General features: G+C 48.2%; 2 protein-coding genes and 1 pseudogene across 2 annotated transcripts; 2 read left to right on the plus strand and 1 right to left on the minus strand.

Annotated features, from left to right (window-relative positions):
- Window positions 1–214: 214 nt before the first annotated feature.
- On the minus strand, window positions 215–9,217 carry RCC1 (regulator of chromosome condensation 1). The gene is made up of 9 exons (XM_063444451.1): window positions 9,113–9,217; window positions 8,531–8,721; window positions 8,268–8,447; window positions 4,556–4,652; window positions 4,359–4,481; window positions 1,510–1,662; window positions 1,297–1,416; window positions 1,013–1,165; window positions 215–921 (listed from the first exon to the last, which is right to left on the minus strand). The coding sequence occupies exons 1-9, from the start codon at window positions 9,189–9,191 to the stop codon at window positions 752–754; spliced, it is 1,266 nt and encodes a 421-aa protein (XP_063300521.1). The 5' UTR covers window positions 9,192–9,217; the 3' UTR covers window positions 215–751.
- Window positions 9,218–19,091: 9,874 nt separating this feature from the next.
- Window positions 19,092–20,231, plus strand: LOC134591220 (RNA-binding protein 25-like; annotated as a pseudogene).
- A 496-nt stretch (window positions 20,232–20,727) lies between these two features.
- Window positions 20,728–21,855, plus strand: LOC134591236 (RNA-binding protein 25-like; the record flags this gene model as incomplete). The annotated part of the gene is made up of 1 exon (XM_063444452.1): window positions 20,728–21,855. A coding segment is annotated over one exon (1,128 nt), but the record flags the coding sequence as incomplete, so codon positions are not given.
- Between the last annotated feature and the right edge of the window lie 216 nt (window positions 21,856–22,071).

Genomic DNA, 22,071 nt, shown 5'->3' on the forward strand with positions numbered 1-22,071 from the left:
GAGGAAGGGGTTAGTCACTTCCCTTTGGCCCTGGAGACTCTCCTCCCTCTTCCGCCGAATACGCTTTCTCAATGCTTTCCTATGGATGCTGGCATCTTCTCACTGAAAATCACAGTGAGAAGCACGGCAGCACCACTAGCGGCTGGATTAACCCTAATGTAAACATAGTTTTTTTTTTTTTTATATTACACAATAAAAAGGACACCAATTTCTTTTATGAAAAACAGATTTATTCCAAAGAGTTTAAAAGGTGTATTACATCCCTGCCATGCAGATTTTATTTTTTAAATGGGATATAGAAATATATCCTAGTGTCATACACTCATTCAAAAGAGGTTCGCTCACACTAAAAAAATAAAGCAATTTGCTTTCTGTGATTAGGGGGATATTAAAAATAAAATTTAATAAGAATTATAAAACTCACAAAGAGTTGGAACAAGGAAAGTATGTTTTCTGGACTTTGTCTCTGCCTCATCAAGTAAAAACCATATTGACAGAAAAGCACAGGGAACATTGTTGATTGTATAGCTATTTTACGTATAATGAGGAAAAACCGCACAAACTGCACAGATGGTAGACAAAGATGTAGAGATACACAGGTAAGGGCAAACTACAGACATGGATATGCATTGGTTAATATGCCCCTCACAGGGTGTCACAGACAGAAAGGGCACAAAATAAAATTAAAAAAATATTTATTTTTTTTTAGAGGTGGTGCAGTCAATGGTGAAGCAGTTCATAGGTCAGGTGGTCAGCTGCGATTTTTCACCAATAGAACAGTGTGTTGTCCTCCACTGGACACTGATAAGACTTCCCGATTTTCAAGCTGCTTCCCGGTCATTTCACAGGGGCTCCAGACATCTTCCTCTTCACCAGTGCCCAGTTGCTGGTTGGTTCCCATTCCCCAAGAAAAGACATTACCTGAATTAAGAAGGTAATGCAGAAAACATGTTACTAAAGACAGGAAATAGATGCAATGAGCAACACATTCATATACACGAATGACACTCACCATCCCTAGTAACAGCATAACTGACTGATGCACCACAGGCTACAGATGCAATTTTGGGTAAATCTGGAATCACAGTAGGTTCACTTTTCTCCTCTGCCTGTTCTCCAAGCCCAAGTCGGCCATATTCTGAGCGACCAAGACTGTATGCTTTTCCTGGAAGAAAAATGGAAAATAAATAAATAAAAAAAAGCAAGATCTTGTGGGTTGTCATCTACACATTAGAACACAAAAGGGAGACTTTGGAAAGTTACAGACAGATCACAAGAACAATCAGGGGATCTTACCATCTGAGTCCACACAGATGGTGTGGTGCTGCCCCCCAGAAAAGCCTACCCAGGACTTGGTAGAATTTTTGAAAGAAGTCAGGTTTTGAGGTGCAAAGCAGGAATTTGTGCTCTTTGTACCTATGGAGAAGGGAGTAGTGTCAAATATCAAGTACAGACAATCAATAAGCCCCAACAAAATTTAAGTATTGGCAAGGAAAAGAGATTGCTCACCCAGTTGATGGTAGTTAGAAAGACCAAAACCATAAACATGTCCATCGCTTGATACTGCAAAGGTGAAATATGCACCACAGAAGACATCCTGGAAATGCACACGGCCAGCCCCTTTAACTTTCAAGTGAATGCACTGAGGTATCAAAAGTCGCTCTGTGGGTTGGGGGAATTATAAATAAAAAAAAATTATATACACACACACACACACACACTGTTTCTAAAATAAAAAAAATAAAAAACATACAAAATGTATTTTAAAGAGTAAAAAAAATAAAAAAAAATAAATAAATTACAGTGAATTCAAGATTTCTAATTTGGATATTTTAGTATACATTTTGAATTTCACTTAGAATTTTCATTTAGGGAATAAACCTGTAACTAAAGCACACAATAGTTTCCATTTTTTTTTGGTGTAACAATACATTTTATTTATACACACATTGTGGTACTGTATAAGAATTCTGAAACATGATACCAGTTTGCTCATTTGCATGTGAGGCCACAAACTCAGGGACAGTTATGGAAACATGATCAATATAGTTTCTAAGCTCAAGAAGGATCCCTCAAAGTCCAACACTATTACACTGACATTGCAGCCATGTTGCCTCCTTGGTTGGACACACACACACACACACACACACGAAAAGACACAGGCAACTGACAAACGCAAATCAGTGTGTAACTAGGAGCATAGGCTAGTACCCGTTTGTGGCTGTGTATCTGTGTAAGTGCCTGAGATGGTGTGTCTCGCAATAAGTATCCTTGTGCATCTGTGAGTGTGTATATTCGTGTCTGAAATGCAGGGTTAGGACACTGATTAGCTATAAATAAGCTGTAATACAGTTATACTGGGAAACTTACTACAGATATTAAAGGAGCACTATATTGCCAGGAAAACAAACCCGCTGGGCTGAAGGGATTAAAAACCCTTCAGCTACTTATCTTAATCCAGCACCGGGCTCCCTTGGCACTGGTGTCCTCTTCTCCCCCTGCCGATATCAGCTCCGAATGCACGGTCAGAGACGTGTGCGCATTCAAACCGCCCATAGGAAAGAATTACTCAATGCTTTCCTATGGACGTCCAGCGTGAGTTCAATGCGATTTTCGCATTGAGGATCGCAAAAGCAGCCTGTCTAGGGAGACAGCCACTAGAGGCTGGATTAACCCTGCAATGTAAACACAGCAATTTCTCTGAAACTGCTATGTTTTCAGCTGCAGGGTTAAAACTAGGGGGGAGCTGGCACCCAGACAACTTCATTGAGCTGGCCCTTTGATGGGGTTTCAATATGCTTTTTAAAAGATACACAATTTCCAATTCTATTACTCTATTAGAATAATAAAAAAAAAAATTAGAATAATAGAAAGTATTGTGATGATATGTATTGCGAGAATTATGCATGTCCCTTCTCCTTTTCTTTTTCTGTTCCCCTTTATGTTTTTGTTTTGTGTACATTATGGTAAATAGTGTGAGACAAAATAAAGAAATGTAAATACTAAAAAAAAAAAAAAATAAAATAAAAAATACACCATTTCCTCCAACACAAATGAAATCTTTCTTCAAATCTTAAGGAGGGACCTGTGGTGCTTTATACAGTTAGTTTTTTTGTACAAAACCCTGTATATGTGCTAGAAATGTTTTTTTTTTTTTAATAAAAAAAAAACAAAATAAAAATTAGGAATATATGCTAGCTCCAATTTTAGCACTTATCCCAGTCTGCTGCAAACATCTTCCTGTAATATTTATTAAACTACTAACTCAGAACAGTAGAGGGCAGTGCAGACAGTGGGTGATCACTTCAGACTTGCCTGGGCTGAATATCTACTTGCAAATCTCAGACAAGCAAGTGGAAATGCTGAGCCCTGTCTTATTGTTCTTCACAAATGAAGCAGGACATTGCATGCTGTTGGGTAGTCTATTTTCTATTAATCAATGAATGATAGAACCCCCAATGATAGGGAAAAAACAAAACAACAACTACTCTTTTATGAAGCAATATGTCCTTTACAAATTTGAATTTTCAAAACGTGATCATGACGATCTCCTGGATGGAATACACTGTATGAAGATGAATCTTCTCCTTGGATTATCATTTAAAGCCCTGCCTGTTCCAACTGGTGTGGATGGACTAACTATTTACAGTTTGCCATAGATTGTTTTATAGGAGTGAACTGCAGGATAGCCAGGGAATTGTAATCAGATTGGCTCAAATTGCTCAGTGGACTAAACTTACTCTTATGATTGTAGCCAATTGACAAATACAAACTTGGCATTCCCTGGTAGGAGAGAAAAAAAAATAATAACTGGGTTGATGTGGAAAACTACCTTTTAGGCTCTGATTTACCACAATTCTACATGTGTCTCCTGAAATGTAACAGGTTTTTCCTCTTGTTTTAACATTTTGAATTTCTTCCCATCTAACTTAATGGCCAGAGAAGAGTACCTTAAGGGGCCACTCCTAGAAAGGCTCTTCCAGCTGCTTCTGGGAGAGCAGCTTGTTTCTTTTGACTTTTTAGCAGATAATTCTTGATTTACTTCAGATATTTACAAATATTCATACATTATGCACATATGAAGGAAACAATAAAAGGTGCTTATAACCCATACAATTCGAGGAACAACAGGTATAATCCCAAGATAATCCACTCGACCTTACACAAGCATTTTTCTTTAGGTGTTCGATGGCATGTTGTACTCTGGGAGTTGAAAGAGGAAGACAAACTAGAAACACACCTACAAACAAGTACCTCAGCAAACTGGGACTTTTATCATCACAGATGGAAACCTACCTGCTGATTACTACAGATCTATATGGGTCATTTAAATATCATTTGTAATCATTGCTACTTACCAAGGCCCTTGCGCCCACCACGATTAGTAAACCTCTCAGGAACACGGCCTAGCTGACCCTGCTCTCCACAACCTGAGGTGTAAATATCACCATCTGAGGTAAGCATTACAAGATGATCATTTCCTGGAGGGAAGAGAGAATGTCAGTGACACGTTGGACACCAATATTTCTTAACTAACCTTAGCATATATAGTCACCTGAGGCAATTTTGATGACAGGTACATTTATTTCCACATGTATAGGAACATTACTCTTCTTCATGGGCTCCAACAAACCGATAACACCATTATTATCCTAAGGATAAGAGGGGGAAAAAAAAAAATAATAAAACAAAAAAATAAAAAATTTGCTTGCAGGAATGGAGGAGAACACAATGCCTGAATTGGCCCAAAGGCCTATTTTATTTAACAATGCAAAGAATAACATAAAATAAATAAAATCTCATAATAATGGCTGAGAAAAAAAACCCCCAAAAAAACCCACACAATGCAATGCAAGGGGTGTCATATTGTTAATTCCTTATGCTGATCTGCTGTGAAATTTGTATGTTTTATTGTTCTCTACTGATAAGCTTGTAGATAAAGAGATATAATGTTGACTCTTAGGCTTGTTAAGTAAATGAATTGACTTGTTGATTTGAACTCCTATATAATATAGCAAATTGATTATAAAATTGTATTGTATTGTTGCTTTGCATTTTATAATGTGTATTATTAAAATACATATTTGAACCCCTTAAGGACTGAGCCAAATGTACAAGTTGTGAGCACTTATTATAGATCATTTTGTTCAGGGGAAACAGAGCATTCATTTCATTTTAAAAACATTCATATATGTAACTCCATTTTATATGAATAAAAAAAAAAAAATCCACAACTTTCAAAAATTAACAAATTGTGATATTTTTCAATTTCTGCATGGCAATTTAATGGTTAGTGTCAGAATACTGTTCGGTTTTCCTGCAATAAAACATACATATTTGAATTCAGAAATGTCTCCCAAGTAAAACAGTAGCCCCCATGTATAGTTTTTATGGGGTTTTGGAAAGTTACAGGGTCACATATACGGCTTATCCATTTATGCTTTTTTACATTGAAATTTGTCAGATTAGTTTGCTGTGTCTAGGCTGCCTTTGCGATCATATGGCAGCCAAGAAATGAAGATTACCCCCATCATGGCATACCATTTGAAAAAGTAGACATCCCAGGGTATTCAAAATGGGGTATGCCCAGTCTTTTTTAGTCGCCCCTTGGGCACAAACCCTAGCCAAATTTAGTGTTTGTTTATTGGGGTTTTTGTCTTCTCCATTTTTCACACACACAAAAAACTAAAAACCTGTACTTTTACTAAAATTGTCAGTCAGTATATAGTTTACTGTCCTGAAACACTCCTAGCTTTGTTCAGTGATGTATCACGAGCGCCACGGTACCACCCCCCCCCACCCCCATGTATAGGGTTTTGGAACGGTATTGGGTCATATATACACAGCTTATCCATTTATGCTTTTTTACAGTGAAATTTGGTAAAGTGATTTTCTGGGCCTCTCTCGCATTTGAGAGAGCATGGCAGCCTGGGTGATAACATTTCCACTATTACGGCATACCATTTTCAAAAGTAGGCAACCCAGAGTATAACAAATGGCATAATTTGAGATGGTCTAACCACTTTATCAGAAATGAAGTGCCCACATAGTGGTTATAGTTTTATTTGTGCTTTTTCACACACATGAACTTACTTTTCACAGGACATTTCAAATTCCTTATACGAGTTATTGCAACAAAGCCTCACTATTTGTATTTAACATAGTCTCCTGAATATAACAGAACCCAAATGTACCAGATTTTCTGTTTTTGGGGGAAGTCACGGGGACAAAACTATTAGATGCCCTTTCAGCTTGTAAGTTTGTCAAAGTGATTTTCTGGGCCTATGTGGCTTTTCAGAGAGTATTGCAGCCTGGGTAATAACATTTCCACCGTTATGGCATACCATTTTCAAAAGTAAGCAACCCAGAGTACAACAAATGGCATAATTTGAGATATTTGATCTAGCCATTTTAACAGCCATGCTGGGCCCAAGTAGAGTTACGGTGTGAAAAGTTAAAAAAAAAAAAAAAAAAATGATTTTTCTTTTAACCCTTTCAGTACAGGGGTGGGTGGCATTCAGGAAGGGAAGTGTTTGCCACAAAGTCTTTGGAGATCTCCTGATTCCAAAGTGGGATTGGGGACTGGGTAAAAACCAAACGGGACAAATGGCTTGGCGTGAACTCGAGGAAAGGGCAGGGCCTACCTATGACCTCTTTTTAGAGAGGACATAGGCATTAAAAATTGCAATCTGGCTCACGTAGACTTCAATTTTCTTGTACCAGGTCCTAGTTTTTTGTTTCACCAGATAGGGCTGTATGCATTGGTCAGCCAAGTCTACTCACCCCATAAACTTGCTGTAGTATACAATGCACTTCGGCTTTTCCAGATGCTCAGTGCTACCTCTCACAGACACTGGCACTGTACTTTTGTCGTGCATCATAGACAGCATGTATACATCCTTCCTATCTCTGAAGCGAAGGGCAAGGAACTCATCCTGGCGGAGAACTGAAGAGGAACCTCTTGCCAGGGTTTGGGGGAAACCCCTGCGATTCTTCCTCACTGTGCCACAGGCTAGGGTTTCAAAGCAATATAATTTTTTTAAATAATCAAGATGGCTATCCTTTCCCTGGTAAATGCAAAACGCCCATGTGTAACCAGTACAGGATTCGCATGGCCACAGGGGGAGTGCCTGGTGCCTGAGTGGTACAGGCATGTCCCCTACCGCGATCTGCAGGGGGGATCATGGCTGCAGTTACAGGTCAGCCAATAGGCTGACACATAGTAACACAGATTGCAGTGACAGTCTGTCACTGCAATCAGACTGTGCAAATCGCGGTCAATTGTGATCTGCAGCAGGGGAATGGCGCCTGATTACTGATTGCAGTGACAGCAGACCGCGGTCACTGGGCACAGGGGGGCTGCCTGGGTGGCCAGGCATGCACCCGACCACGATCTGCAGCAGGCTAATGGCATCGGCCACATGGGCGGAAAGAACGGTTATGCTGCCCGCCGGCATTTACAGCCCGCCGTCCTTAAGAGGTTAAGCAAAGTCTGTTTGTCATCTGCCATTCATAAGTGTTTATATCACCGCTTCAAACAAAGGACTACAGGGTCACTGAAGGCTCTAGGTGTGTGAATATCAGATATTATTCAATCTATATTCCATACATATAAAACCTTAGATTACCCAACAATACTCTCCATTTATATAGTATAAAAAAAAAAAAAAAATAACCCAGAAGAATGTTGATGTTTCTCTGTTATTTCCCCACTGCTTTCATTTTGCTGGAGTAAAAATAAAATTATATATATTTTGTATCTTTATACAAGCAATTAATTATTTTTTTATTTATTTTTTTTAACTCTCCCCCTTCTAGCACATTCTACATGGTTTTCTCTGTTTTTTTTTTTTTTTTTTCCCTCTCCCCCCACCCCCTTCACTCTGATCTTCACACAAGATATTTACATCCCTCGGAAAATGGGGTCTAATCAAATCTGTCTTATCTGCACTCATGTCACTTTAAGCCCTATATCACAACTCAACTTTGAATTCTATGTTTCCTCTTTGCTCAGAAATGCTTTAGACTTGAGAAAGGGAGGTTTTTCCCAAAAGCTTGACATTACAAAATTATGTTAGTCAAAAATTTAATAAAATAAAAAGTGTATTAGAAGATACAAATTTTATGTGTTTTGTAAATCTGCATCACTGGAATACGGCTACAATCTCTACTTGAATACATACAAAATGTCAGTATTTTCACAGTGCTATAAGAACTGCAAAGCTGTGCTTAAAAGGCCATTTCTGATTCTTCCAGACAGCACATACCCTGAAGGATCCAAAGATGAACACTCTACCATCTTCTGTCAAAGCAGCTGTATGACTGTCTCCTGCAGACACCTGTACAACCTTTTCAGATAGCTCAACCTTTCCAGGTGTCGTTTCTGATCCTTCTTCAGCAGTGTCTCTGCCCAGTGCCCCTTCGTCATTACAGCCAAAAGTATAAATCTAATAGAAAAGATGAAGAAGTCTGTTAGTTGCCACAACTCAGGCATTACCCATTACATACATTTGATGGATGGCAAACTTACAGTTCCGGATGCTCCCAAACAAACTGTGTGCATTCCTCCTGCCTCTGCCTGTACAATCTCCTCTGGGAGAGGCACCAAAGCTGGTCTTTTTCTCTCCATCACATCCTCTCCCAGACCCAGCTGACCAACATCACCTTGCCCTAGGGCCAAAACCTGTCCTCCAACTGTGCCATGTGAGGGGTGGGTCACTACTGAGAAGAGATACAGGAAAAACCATTTGAATTACTACGGTCGACAAAAGCATAGGGTTCTCAGCTCAGAACAACATTATTCTGTATTTTTTTTAAATGTATATACGCAAACATACAAAACTGAATGTCAATTACACCCTAACTTGCATTTTTATAGTGCATGCACACAACATAGTATTCAACAGAAATTATTATGACTGGACAAGCCAGACTGCTTCCTTTTGCTCCATGCAATGAAATTAATCAGAACATCAGGTTAGAAACATCTTCACTGATCTGAAGCACATAAAAGTAGTGGATAACTTCCCAAAACCAGTTTTAAGTTTCTGGGTCACCACAACAACATGGTGCCTTTATTTTTTATAGCCCTTGTCTTAGGGTAAAAACATACTCTTTGGACGCTTTGTCTCAGTGGTTCCATTGCTCTCCTCTGGTGAAGCATTCCTTTTCAGTGTTTTCTTTCCTTTCATGGTAGTCTACAACACAAAATGTAAATAAAAAGAAGTGTGAACATACTGACATTACCAGATATAGAAATGATGGGGAGAATCCTTGCCCACATGTTTATAATTGCAAAGGAAAATGGTAGATAAGAAAAAAGGTGCAAATAAGGCTCAAAATCAAGGAAGCTACATTGCTAATATTGCGGGAACTGTGAGAGTTGGTGTCAGAGGCAAAATCTAATACTCTTTTAAATGTAGATGAACTTTGAGAGATCATCATGGGAACTATTTGAGAAGAAGAGAATAATACAAAGAGGACTATAGGCACCCATACAACTTCAGCTCAATGAAGTGGTCTGGGTGCCAGGTCCATCTAGAGTTAACCCCTGCCTGCTGTAAACATAGCAGTTTCAAAGAAACTGCTATGTTTACAGATGAGTCAATCCAGGCTCTAGCGGCTGTCTCATTGACAGCCGCTAGAGGCGCTTCTCACTGTGATTTTCACAGTGAGAAGACGTCAGCGTCCATAGGAAAGCATTGAGAAATGCTTTCCTATGGACTGACTGAATGTGTGTGCGGCTCTTGCAGCGCATGGGCATTCAGCCGATGACGTCGTTAGGAGGAGAGTCCTCAGCGCCGAGGGAGCCTGCTGCTGGAGAAAGGTAAGATTTTAACCCTTTTCTCCCCCTAGAGCCCAGCAGGAGGGGGGCAAACAAGCACTATAGTGGTCCTTTAAGTTACCCATTCCTTTTTGACTCGGTTAACTGCTAAATTATACATTATATGACTTGATAAAGAATCAGAGAGGAGCCGAAACTATTTTGAGACTGCCTTTCAGAAGAAACATCAGTTATGCCTGGACATTTATCTTTTCATTTGATGTTCGCAGGGATTGGCCGAGAGAGAGAGAACACGAGAGAGAACACGAGCGAGCGAGCGAGAGAGAGAACACGAGCGAGCGAGCGAGAGAGAGAACACGAGCGAGCGAGCGAGAGAGAGAACACGAGCGAGCGAGCGAGAGAGAGAACACGAGCGAGCGAGCGAGAGAGAGAACACGAGCGAGCGAGCGAGAGAGAGAACACGAGCGAGCGAGCGAGAGAGAGAACACGAGCGAGCGAGCGAGAGAGAGAACACGAGCGAGCGAGCGAGAGAGAGAACACGAGCGAGCGAGCGAGAGAGAGAACACGAGCGAGCGAGAGAGAGAACACGAGCGAGCGAGCGAGAGAGAGAGAGAGCACACGAGCGAGCGCGAGCGAGAGAGAGAGAACACACGAGCGAGCGAGAGAGAGAGAACACACGAGCGAGCGAGAGAGAGAGAACACACGAGCGAGCGAGAGAGAGAGAACACACGAGCGAGCGAGAGAGAGAGAGAACACACGAGCGAGCGAGAGAGAGAGAACACACGAGCGAGCGAGAGAGAGAGAACACACGAGCGAGCGAGAGAGAGAGAACACACGAGCGAGCGAGAGAGAGAGAGAACACACGAGCGAGCGAGAGAGAGAGAACACACGAGCGAGCGAGAGAGAGAGAACACACGAGCGAGCGAGAGAGAGAGAACACACGAGCGAGCGAGAGAGAGAGAACACACGAGCGAGCGAGAGAGAGAGAACACACGAGCGAGCGAGAGAGAGAGAACACACGAGCGAGCGAGAGAGAGAGAACACACGAGCGAGCGAGAGAGAGAGAACACACGAGCGAGCGAGAGAGAGAGAACACACGAGCGAGCGAGAGAGAGAGAACACACGAGCGAGCGAGAGAGAGAGAACACACGAGCGAGCGAGCGAGAGAGAGAGAACACACGAGCGAGCGAGCGAGAGAGAACACACGAGCGAGCGAGCGAGAGAGAGAGAACACACGAGCGAGCGAGCGAGAGAGAGAGAACACACGAGCGAGCGAGCGAGAGAGAGAGAACACACGAGCGAGCGAGCGAGAGAACACACGAGCGAGCGAGCGAGAGAGAACACACGAGCGAGCGAGCGAGAGAGAACACACGAGCGAGCGAGCGAGAGAGAACACACGAGCGAGCGAGCGAGAGAGAACACACGAGCGAGCGAGCGAGAGAGAACACACGAGCGAGCGAGCGAGAGAGAACACACGAGCGAGCGAGCGAGAGAGAACACACGAGCGAGCGAGCGAGAGAGAACACACGAGCGAGCGAGCGAGAGAGAACACACGAGCGAGCGAGCGAGAGAGAACACACGAGCGAGCGAGCGAGAGAGAACACACGAGCGAGCGAGCGAGAGAGAACACACGAGCGAGCGAGCGAGAGAGAACACACGAGCGAGCGAGCGAGAGAGAACACACGAGCGAGCGAGCGAGAGAGAACACACGAGCGAGCGAGCGAGAGAGAACACACGAGCGAGCGAGCGAGAGAGAACACACGAGCGAGCGAGCGAGAGAGAACACATGAGCGAGCGAGCGAGAGAGAACACACGAGCGAGCGAGCGAGCGAGAGAGAACACACGAGCGAGCGAGCGAGAGAGAACACACGAGCGAGCGAGCGAGAGAGAACACACGAGCGAGCGAGCGAGAGAGAACACACGAGCGAGCGAGCGAGAGAGAACACACGAGCGAGCGAGCGAGAGAGAACACACGAGCGAGAGAGAACACACGAGCGAGCGAGCGAGAGAGAACACACGAGCGAGCGAGCGAGAACACACGAGCGAGCGAGCGAGAACACACGAGCGAGCGAGCGAGAGAGAACACGCGAGCGAGCGAGAGAGAACACGCGAGCGAGCGAGAGAGAACACGCGAGCGAGAGAGAACACGCGAGCGAGCGAGAGAGAACACGCGAGCGAGAGAGAACACGCGAGCGAGCGAGAGAGAACACGCGAGCGAGCGAGAGAGAACACGCGAGCGAGCGAGAGAGAACACGCGAGCGAGCGAGAGAGAACACGCGAGCGAGCGAGAGAGAACACGCGAGCGAGCGAGAGAGAACACGCGAGCGAGCGAGAGAGAACACGCGAGCGAGCGAGAGAGAACACGCGAGCGAGCGAGAGAGAACACGCGAGCGAGCGAGAGAGAACACACGAGCGAGCGAGCGAGAGAGAACACACGAGCGAGAGAGAACACACGAGCGAGCGAGCGAGAGAGAACACACGAGCGAGCGAGAACACGCGAGCGAGCGAGAGAGAACACGCGAGCGAGCGAGAGAGAACACGCGAGCGAGCGAGAGAGAACACGCGAGCGAGCGAGAGAGAACACGCGAGCGAGCGAGAGAGAACACGCGAGCGAGCGAGAGAGAACACGCGAGCGAGCGAGAGAGAACACGCGAGCGAGCGAGAGAGAACACGCGAGCGAGCGAGAGAGAACACGCGAGCGAGCGAGAGAGAACACGCGAGCGAGAGAGAGAGAACACGCGAGCGAGAGAGAACACGCGAGCGAGAGAGAACACGCGAGCGAGAGAGAACACGCGAGCGAGAGAGAACACGCGAGCGAGCGAGAGAGAACACGCGAGCGAGCGAGAGAGAACACGCGAGCGAGCGAGAGAGAACACGCGAGCGAGCGAGAGAGAACACGCGAGCGAGCGAGAGAGAACACGCGAGCGAGCGAGAGAGAACACGCGAGCGAGCGAGAGAGAACACGCGAGCGAGCGAGAGAGAACACACGAGCGAGCGAGAGAGAACACACGAGCGAGCGAGAGAGAACACACGAGCGAGCGAGAGAGAACACACGAGCGAGCGAGAGAGAACACACGAGCGAGCGAGAGAGAACACACGAGCGAGCGAGAGAGAACACACGAGCGAGCGAGAGAGAACACACGAGCGAGCGAGAGAGAACACACGAGCGAGCGAGAGAGAACACACGAGCGAGCGAGAGAGAGAGAGAACACACGAGCGAGCGAGAGAGAGAGAGAACACACGAGCGAGCGAGAGAGAGAGAGAACACACGAGCACACGAGAGAGAGAGAACACGAGAGAGAGAGAACACGAGAGAGAGAGAGAGAGAGAGAGAGAACACACGAGCGAGAGAGAGAGAGAGAGAACACACGAGCGAGCGAGAGAGAGAGAACACACGAGCGAGCGAGAGAGAGAACACACGAGCGAGCGAGCGAGAGAGAGAACACACGAGCGAGCGAGAGAACACACGAGCGAGCGAGAGAGAGAGAGAACACACGAGCGAGCGAGAGAGAGAGAGAACACACGAGCGAGCGAGAGAGAGAGAGAACACACGAGCGAGCGAGAGAGAGAGAGAACACACGAGCGAGCGAGAGAGAGAGAGAACACACGAGCGAGCGAGAGAGAGAGAGAACACACGAGCGAGAGAGAGAGAACACACGAGCGAGAGAGAGAGAACACACGAGCGAGCGAGAGAGAGAGAACACACGAGCGAGCGAGCGAGAGAGAGAGAACACACGAGCGAGCGAGAGAGAGAGAGAACACACGAGCGAGCGAGAGAGAGAGAGAACACACGAGCGAGCGAGAGAGAGAGAGAACACACGAGCGAGCGAGAGAGAGAGAGAACACACGAGCGAGCGAGAGAGAGAACACACGAGCACACGAGAGAGAGAGAACACGAGAGAGAGAGAACACGAGAGAGAGAGAGAGAGAGAGAGAGAGAACACACGAGCGAGAGAGAGAGAGAGAGAACACACGAGCGAGCGAGAGAGAGAGAGAACACACGAGCGAGCGAGAGAGAGAACACACGAGCGAGCGAGAGAGAGAACACACGAGCGAGCGAGAGAACACACGAGCGAGCGAGAGAGAGAGAGAACACGCGAGCGAGAGAGAGAGAGAACACACGAGCGAGCGAGAGAGAGAGAGAACACACGAGCGAGCGAGAGAGAGAGAGAACACACGAGCGAGCGAGAGAGAGAGAACACACGAGCGAGCGAGAGAGAGAGAACACACGAGCGAGCGAGAGAGAGAGAACACACGAGCGAGCGAGAGAGAGAGAACACACGAGCGAGCGAGAGAGAGAGAGCACACGAGCGAGCGAGCGAGAGAGAGAGAACACACGAGCGAGCGAGAGAGAGAGAGAGAACACACGAGCGAGCGAGAGAGAGAGAGAACACACGAGCGAGCGAGAGAGAACACACGAGCGAGCGAGAGAGAACACACGAGCGAGCGAGAGAGAGAGAACACACGAGCGAGCGAGAGAGAGAGAGAACACACGAGCGAGCGAGAGAGAGAGAGAACACACGAGCGAGCGAGAGAGAGAGAGAACACACGAGCGAGCGAGAGAGAGAGAGAACACACGAGCACACGAGAGAGAGAGAGAACACACGAGCACACGAGAGAGAGAACACGAGAGAGAGAGAGAGAGAGAGAGAACACGAGAGCGAGAGAGAGAGAGAACACACGAGCGAGCGAGAGAGAGAGAACACACGAGCGAGCGAGAGAGAGAGAACACGAGCGAGCGAGCGAGAGAGAGAGAAGCACACGAGCGACCGAGAGAGAGAGAACACACGAGCGAGCGAGAGAGAGAGAGAACACACGAGCGAGCGAGAGAGAGAGAGAGAACACACGAGCGAGCGAGAGAGAGAACACACGAGCACACGAGAGAGAGAGAACACGAGACGACGAGAGGAGAGAACGCGAGAGAGAGAGAGAACGCGAGAGAGAGAGAGAACGCGAGAGAGAGAGAGAACGCGAGAGAGAGAGAGAGAACACACGAGAGAGAACGCGAGAGAGAGAGAGAACACAGCGCGAGAGAGAGAGAGAGAGAACACACGAGCGAGCGAGAGAGAGAGAGAACACACGAGCGAGCGAGAACACACGAGAGAGAGAGAACACACGGAGCGAGCGAGAGAGAGAGAGAACGAGAGAGAGGAGAGCACACGAGAGAGAGAGAGAGAACACGAGAGAGAGAGAGAGAGAGAGAACACACGAGAGAGAGAGAGAGAGAACACACGAGCGAGCGAGAGAGAGAGAGAACACACGAGCGAGAGAGAGAACACACGAGCGAGCGAGAGAGAGAGAGAACACACGAGCGAGCGAGAGAGAGAGAGAACACACGAGCGAGCGAGAGAGAGAGAGAACACACGAGCGAGCGAGAGAGAGAGAGAACACGAGCACACGAGAGAGAGAGAACACGAGAGAGAGAGAGAACGCGAGAGAGAGAGAACGCGAGAGAGAGAGAGAACGCGAGAGAGAGAGAGAGAACACGCGAGAGAGAGAGAGAGAGAGAACACACGAGAGAGAGAGAGAACACACGAGAGAGAGAGAGAGAACACGCGAGAGAGAGAACACACGAGCGAGAGAGAGAGCGAGAACACACGAGCGAGCGAGAGAGAGAGAGAACACACGAGCGAGCGAGAGAGAGAGAGAACACACGAGCGAGCGAGAGAGAGAGAGAACACACGAGCGAGCGAGAGAGAGAGAGAACACACGAGCGAGCGAGAGAGAGAGAGAACACACGAGCGAGCGAGAGAGAGAGAACACACGAGCGAGCGAGAGAGAGAGAGAACACACGAGCGAGCGAGAGAGAGAGAGAGAACACACGAGCGAGCGAGCGAGAGAGAGAGAACACACGAGCGAGCGAGCGAGAGAGAGAGAACACACGAGCGAGCGAGCGAGAGAGAGAACACACGAGCGAGCGAGCGAGAGAGAGAACACACGAGCGAGCGAGAGAGAGAGAGAACACACGAGCGAGCGAGAGAGAGAGAGAACACACGAGCGAGCGAGAGAGAGAGAGAACACACGAGCGAGCGAGAGAGAGAGAGAACACACGAGCGAGCGAGAGAGAGAGAGAACACACGAGCGAGCGAGAGAGAGAGAGAACACACGAGCGAGCGAGAGAGAGAGAGAACACACGAGCGAGCGAGAGAGAGAGAACACACGAGCGAGCGAGAGAGAGAGAACACACGAGCGAGCGAGAGAGAGAGAACACACGAGCGAGCGAGAGAGAGAGAGAACACACGAGCGAGCGAGAGAGAACACACGAGCGAGCGAGAGAGAACACACGAGCGAGCGAGAGAGAGAGAACACACGAGCGAGCGAGAGAGAGAGAACACACGAGCGAGCGAGAGAGAACACACGAGCGAGCGAGAGAGAGAGAGAACACACGAGCGAGCGAGAGAGAGAGAGAGAGAACACACGAGCGAGCGAGAGAGAGAGAGAACACACGAGCGAGCGAGAGAGAGAGAGAACACACGAGCGAGCGAGAGAGAGAGAGAGAACACACGAGCGAGCGAGAGAGAGAGAGAACACACGAGCGAGCGAGCGAGAGAGAGAGAGAACACACGAGCGAGCGAGAGAGAGAGAACACACGAGCGAGCGAGAGAGAGAGAACACACGAGCGAGCGAGAGAGAGAGAGAACACACGAGCGAGCGAGAGAGAGAGAGAACACACGAGCGAGCGAGAGAGAGAGAGAACACACGAGCGAGCGAGAGAGAGAGAGAACACACGAGCGAGCGAGAGAGAGAGAGAACACGAGAGAGAGAGAGAGAGAGAGAGAGAGAGAACACACGAGCGAGCGAGAGAGAGAGAGAACACACGAGCGAGCGAGAGAGAGAGAGAACACACGAGCGAGCGAGCGAGAGAGAGAGAACACACGAGCGAGCGAGAGAGAGAGAGAACACACGAGCGAGCGAGAGAGAGAGAGAACACACGAGCGAGCGAGAGAGAGAGAGAACACACGAGCGAGCGAGAGAGAGAGAGAACACACGAGCGAGCGAGAGAGAGAGAGAACACACGAGCGAGCGAGAGAGAGAGAGAACACACGAGCGAGCGAGAGAGAGAGAGAACACACGAGCGAGCGAGAGAGAGAGAGAACACACGAGCGAGCGAGAGAGAGAGAGAACACACGAGCGAGCGAGAGAGAGAGAACACACGAGCGAGCGAGAGAGAGAGAACACACGAGCGAGCGAGAGAGAGAGAACACACGAGCGAGCGAGAGAGAACACACGAGCGAGCGAGAGAGAGAGAACACACGAGCGAGCGAGAGAGAGAGAACACACGAGCGAGCGAGAGAGAGAGAGAGAACACACGAGCGAGCGAGAGAGAGAGAGAGAACACACGAGCGAGCGAGAGAGAGAGAGAGAACACACGAGCGAGCGAGAGAGAGAGAGAGAACACACGAGCGAGCGAGAGAGAGAGAGAGAACACACGAGCGAGCGAGAGAGAGAGAGAGAACACACGAGCGAGCGAGAGAGAGAGAGAGAACACACGAGCAAGCGAGAGAGAGAGAGAGAGAACACACGAGCGAGCGAGAGAGAGAGAACACACGAGCGAGCGAGAGAGAGAGAGAACACACGAGCGAGCGAGAGAGAGAGAGAACACACGAGCGAGCGAGAGAGAGAACACACGAGCGAGCGAGAGAGAGAGAGAACACACGAGCGAGCGAGAGAGAGAGAGAACACAAGCACACGAGAGAGAGAGAGAACACACGAGCACACGAGAGAGAGAGAGAACACACGAGCACACGAGAGAGAGAGAGAACACACGAGCACACGAGAGAGAGAGAGAACACACGAGCACACGAGAGAGAGAACACGAGAGAACACGAGAGCGAGAGAGAGAGAGAACACGAGAGCGAGAGAGAGAGAGAACACGAGAGCGAGAGAGAGAGAGAACACGAGAGCGAGAGAGAGAGAGAACACGAGAGCGAGAGAGAGAGAGAACACACGAGCGAGCGAGAGAGAGAGAACACACGAGCGAGCGAGAGAGAGAGAGAACACACGAGCGAGCGAGAGAGAGAGAGAACACACGAGCGAGCGAGAGAGAGAGAACACACGAGCGAGCGAGAGAGAGAGAACACACGAGCGAGCGAGAGAGAGAGAACACACGAGCGAGCGAGAGAGAGAGAAACACACGAGCGAGCGAGAGAGAGAGAACACACGAGCGAGCGAGAGAGAGAGAGAACACACGAGCGAGCGAGAGAGAGAACACACGAGCACACGAGAGAGAGAGAACGCGAGAGAGAGAGAGAACGCGAGAGAGAGAGAGAACGCGAGAGAGAGAGAGAACGCGAGAGAGAGAGAGAACGCGAGAGAGAGAGAGAACGCGAGAGAGAGAGAGAGAACGCGAGAGAGAGAGAACGCGAGAGAGAGAGAGAGAACACGCGAGAGAGAGAGAGAGAGAACACACGAGAGAGAGAGAGAGAGAGAGAGAGAGAGAGAAACACACGAGCGAGCGAGAGAGAGAGAGAGAACACACGAGCGAGCGAGAGAGAGAGAGAGAACACACGAGCGAGCGAGAGAGAGAGAGAACACGAGCACACGAGAGAGAGAGAACACGAGAGAGAGAGAGAACGCGAGAGAGAGAGAGAACGCGAGAGAGAGAGAGAACGCGAGAGAGAGAGAGAACGCGAGAGAGAGAGAGAACGCGAGAGAGAGAGAGAACGCGAGAGAGAGAGAGAGAGAACACACGAGAGAGAGAGAACACACGAGAGAGAGAGAACACACGAGAGAGAGAGAACACACGAGAGAGAGAGAGAGAACACGCGAGAGAGAGACACACGAGCGAGAGAGAGAGCGAGAACACGCGAGCGAGAGAGAGAGCGAGAGAGAGAGCGAGAGAGAACACACACGAGAGAGAGAGAGGGAGAGAGAGAGAGGGCGAGAGAGAACACACACGAGCGAGAGAGAGAGAGGGCGAGAGAGACACACGAGAGAGAGCAAGAGAGAACACACGAGCGAGAGAGAGAGCGAGAGAGAACACACACACGAGAGAGAGAGAGGGCGAGAGAGAACACACGGGCGAGAGAGCGAGAGAGAACACACACACGAGAGAGAGAGAGGGCGAGAGAGAACACACGGGCGAGAACGAGAGAGAGAGTGAGAACGAGAGAGAACGAACGAGAGAGAGAGTGAGAACGAGAGAGAACGAGAGAGAGAGTGAAGAACGAGAGAGAACGAACGAGAGAGAGAGTGAGAACGAGAGAGAACGAACGAGAGAGAGAGAGAGAACGAGAGAGAACGAACGAGAGAGAACGACGAGAGAGAACGAACGAGAGAGAGAACGAGAGAGAGAGAGAACGAGAGAGAGAGAGAACGAGAGAGAGAGAGAGAACGAGAGAGAGAGAGAGAACGAGAGAGAGAGAGAGAGAAACGAGAGAGAGAGAGAGAACGAGAGAGAGAGAGAGAACGAGAGAGAGAGAGAGAACGAGAGAGAGAGAGAGAACGAGAGAGAGAGAGAGAACGAGAGAGAGAGAGAGAGAACGAGAGAGAGAGAGAGAACGAGAGAGAGAGAGAGAGAACGAGAGAGAACGAGAGAGAACGAGAGAGAGAGAGAGAGAGAACGAGAGAGAGAGAGAACGAGAGAACGAGAGAGAGAGAACGAGAGAGAGAGAGAGAGAGAACGAGAGAGAGAGAACGAGAGAACGAGAGAGAACGAGAGAACGAGAGAGAGAGAGAGAGAACGAGAGAGAGAGAACGAGAGAACGAGAGAGAGAGAACGAGAGAGAGAGAGAGAACGAGAGAGAGAGAGAACGAGAGAGAGAGAGAGAGAGAACGAGAGAGAGAGAGAACGAGAGAACGAGAGAGAGAGAGAGAGAACGAGAGAGAGAGAGAGAACGAGAGAGGAGAGAGAGAGAACGAGAGAGAGAGAGAGAGAACGAGAGAGAGAGAGAGAACGAGAGAGAGAGAGAGAACGAGAGAGAGAGAGAGAACGAGAGAGAGAGAGAGAACGAGAGAGAGAGAGAGAGAGAGAACGAGAGAGAGAGAGAGAGAACGAGAGAGAGAGAGAGAGAACGAGAGAGAGAGAGAGAGACGAGAGAGAGAGAGAGAACGAGAGAGAGAGAGAGAACGAGAGAGAGAGAGAGAACGAGAGAGAGAGAGAGAACGAGAGAGAGAGAGAGAACGAGAGAGAGAGAGAGAACGAGAGAGAGAGAGAGAACGAGAGAGAGAGAGAGAACGAGAGAGAGAGAGAGAACGAGAGAGAGAGAGAGAACGAGAGAGAGAGAGACGAGAGGAGAACGAGAGAGAGAGAGAGAGAACGAGAGAGGAGAGAGAACGAGAGAGAGAGAGAACGAGAGAGAGAGAGAGAGAACGAGAGAGAGAGAGAGAGAGAGAGAGAGAGAGAACGAGAGAGAGAACGAGAGAGAGAGAGAGAAAACGAGAGAGAGAGAGAGAACGAGAGAGAGAGAGAGAACGAGAGAGATAGAGAGAAAACGAGAGAGAGAGAGAGAAACGAGAGAGAGAGAGAACGAGAGAGAGAGAGAGAGAACGAGAGAGAACGAGAGAGAGAGAGAGAGAGAACGAGAGAGAGAGAGAGAGAACGAGAGAGAGAGAGAGAGAACGAGAGAGAACGAGAGAGAGAGAGAGAGAACGAGAGAGAACGAGAGAGAACGAGAGAGAGAGAGAGAGAAGAGAGAACGAGAGAGAACGAGAGAGAGAGAGAGAACGAGAGAGAGAGAGAGAGAACGAGAGAGAGAGAGAGAGAACGAGAGAGAGAGAACGAGAGAACGAGAGAGAGAGAACGAGAGAACGAGAGAGAGAGAGAGAGAACGAGAGAACGAGAGAGAGAGAGAGAGAACGAGAGAGAGAGAACGAGAGAGAGAGAGAGAGAACGAGAGAGAGAGAGAACGAGAGAGAGAGAACGAGAGAGAGAGAACGAGAGAGAGAGAACGAGAGAACGAGAGAGAGAGAACGAGAGAGAGAGAGAGAGAACGAGAGAGAGAGAGAACGAGAGAGAGAGAGAGAACGAGAGAGAGAGAGAGAGAACGAGAGAGAGAGAGAACGAGAGAGAGAGAGAGAGAGAACGAGAGAGAGAGAGAACGAGAGAACGAGAGAGAGAGAACGAGAGAGAGAGAGAGAGAACGAGAGAGAGAGAGAGAGAACGAGAGAGAGAGAGAGAGAACGAGAGAGAGAGAGAGAGAACGAGAGAGAGAGAGAGAGAACGAGAGAGAGAGAGAGAGAACGAGAGAGAGAGAGAGAGAACGAGAGAGAGAGAGAGAGAACGAGAGAGAGAGAGAGAGAACGAGAGAGAGAGAGGAGAACGAGAGAGAGAGAGAGAGAACGAGAGAGAGAGAGAGAGACGAGAGAGAGAGAGAGAGAACGAGAGAGAGAGAGAGAAAAAGAGAGAGAGAGAGAGAACGAGAGAGAGAGAGAGAGAACGAGAGAGAGAGAGAGAACGAGAGAGAGAGAGAGACGAGAGAGAGAGAACGAGAGAGAGAGAGAGAACGAGAGAGAGAGAGAGAACGAGAGAGAGAACGAGAGAGAGAGAGAGAGAAACGAGAGAGAGAGAGAGAACGAGAGAGAGAGAGAGAGAACGAGAGAGAGAGAGAGAACGAGAGAGAGAGAGAGAACGAGAGAGAGAGAGAGAACGAGAGAGAGAGAGAGAACGAGAGAGAGAGAGAGAGAGAGAGAGAGAACGAGAGAGAGAGAGAGAGAAACGAGAGAGAGAGAGAGAGAACGAGAGAGAGAACGAGAGAAGAGAGAGAGAACGAGAGAGAGAGAGAGAACGAGAGAGAGAGAGAGAACGAGAGAGAGAGAACGAGAGAGAGAGAGAGAACGAGAGAGAGAGAGAGAGAACGAGAGAGAGAGAGAGAGAACGAGAGAGAGAGAGAGAACGAGAGAGAGAGAACGAGAGAGAGAGAGAGAACGAGAGAGAGAGAGAGAACGAGAGAGAGAGAGAGAACGAGAGAGAGAGAGAACGAGAGAGAGAGAGAGAACGAGAGAGAGAGAGAGAGAACGAGAGAGAGAGAGAGAACGAGAGAGAGAGAGAGAACGAGAGAGAGAGAGAGAACGAGAGAGAGAGAGAGAGAACGAGAGAGAGAGAGAGAACGAGAGAGAGAGAGAGAACGAGAGAGAGAGAGAGAACGAGAGAGAGAGAGAGAACGAGAGAGAGAGAGAGAACGAGAGAGAGAGAGAGAACGAGAGAGAGAGAGAGAACGAGAGAGAGAGAGAGAACGAGAGAGAGAGAGAGAGAACGAGAGAGAGTGAGAACGAGAGAGAGAGTGAGAACGAGAGAGAGTGAGAACGAGAGAGAGTGAGAACGAGAGAGAGTGAGAACGAGAGAGAGT

Source organism: Pelobates fuscus, chromosome 1 (genome assembly GCF_036172605.1).
Source record: "Pelobates fuscus isolate aPelFus1 chromosome 1, aPelFus1.pri, whole genome shotgun sequence".
Classification (NCBI taxonomy): domain Eukaryota; kingdom Metazoa; phylum Chordata; class Amphibia; order Anura; family Pelobatidae; genus Pelobates; species Pelobates fuscus.

What these genes read in the sequence shown, in the direction of transcription:
- RCC1 (XM_063444451.1), bottom strand. Translation starts at nt 9,191, where the DNA reads ATGAAAGGAAAGAAAACACTGAAAAGGAATGCTTCACCAGAGGAGAGC. An exon ending in TGAGACAAAGCGTCCAAAGA is followed by an intron (nt 8,722 to 9,112) that starts GTATGTTTTTAC and finishes ATCTCTTCTCAG; the next exon opens with TAGTGACCCACCCCTCACAT. An exon ending in GTTTGGGAGCATCCGGAACT is followed by an intron (nt 8,448 to 8,530) that starts GTAAGTTTGCCA and finishes CTTTTCTATTAG; the next exon opens with ATTTATACTTTTGGCTGTAA.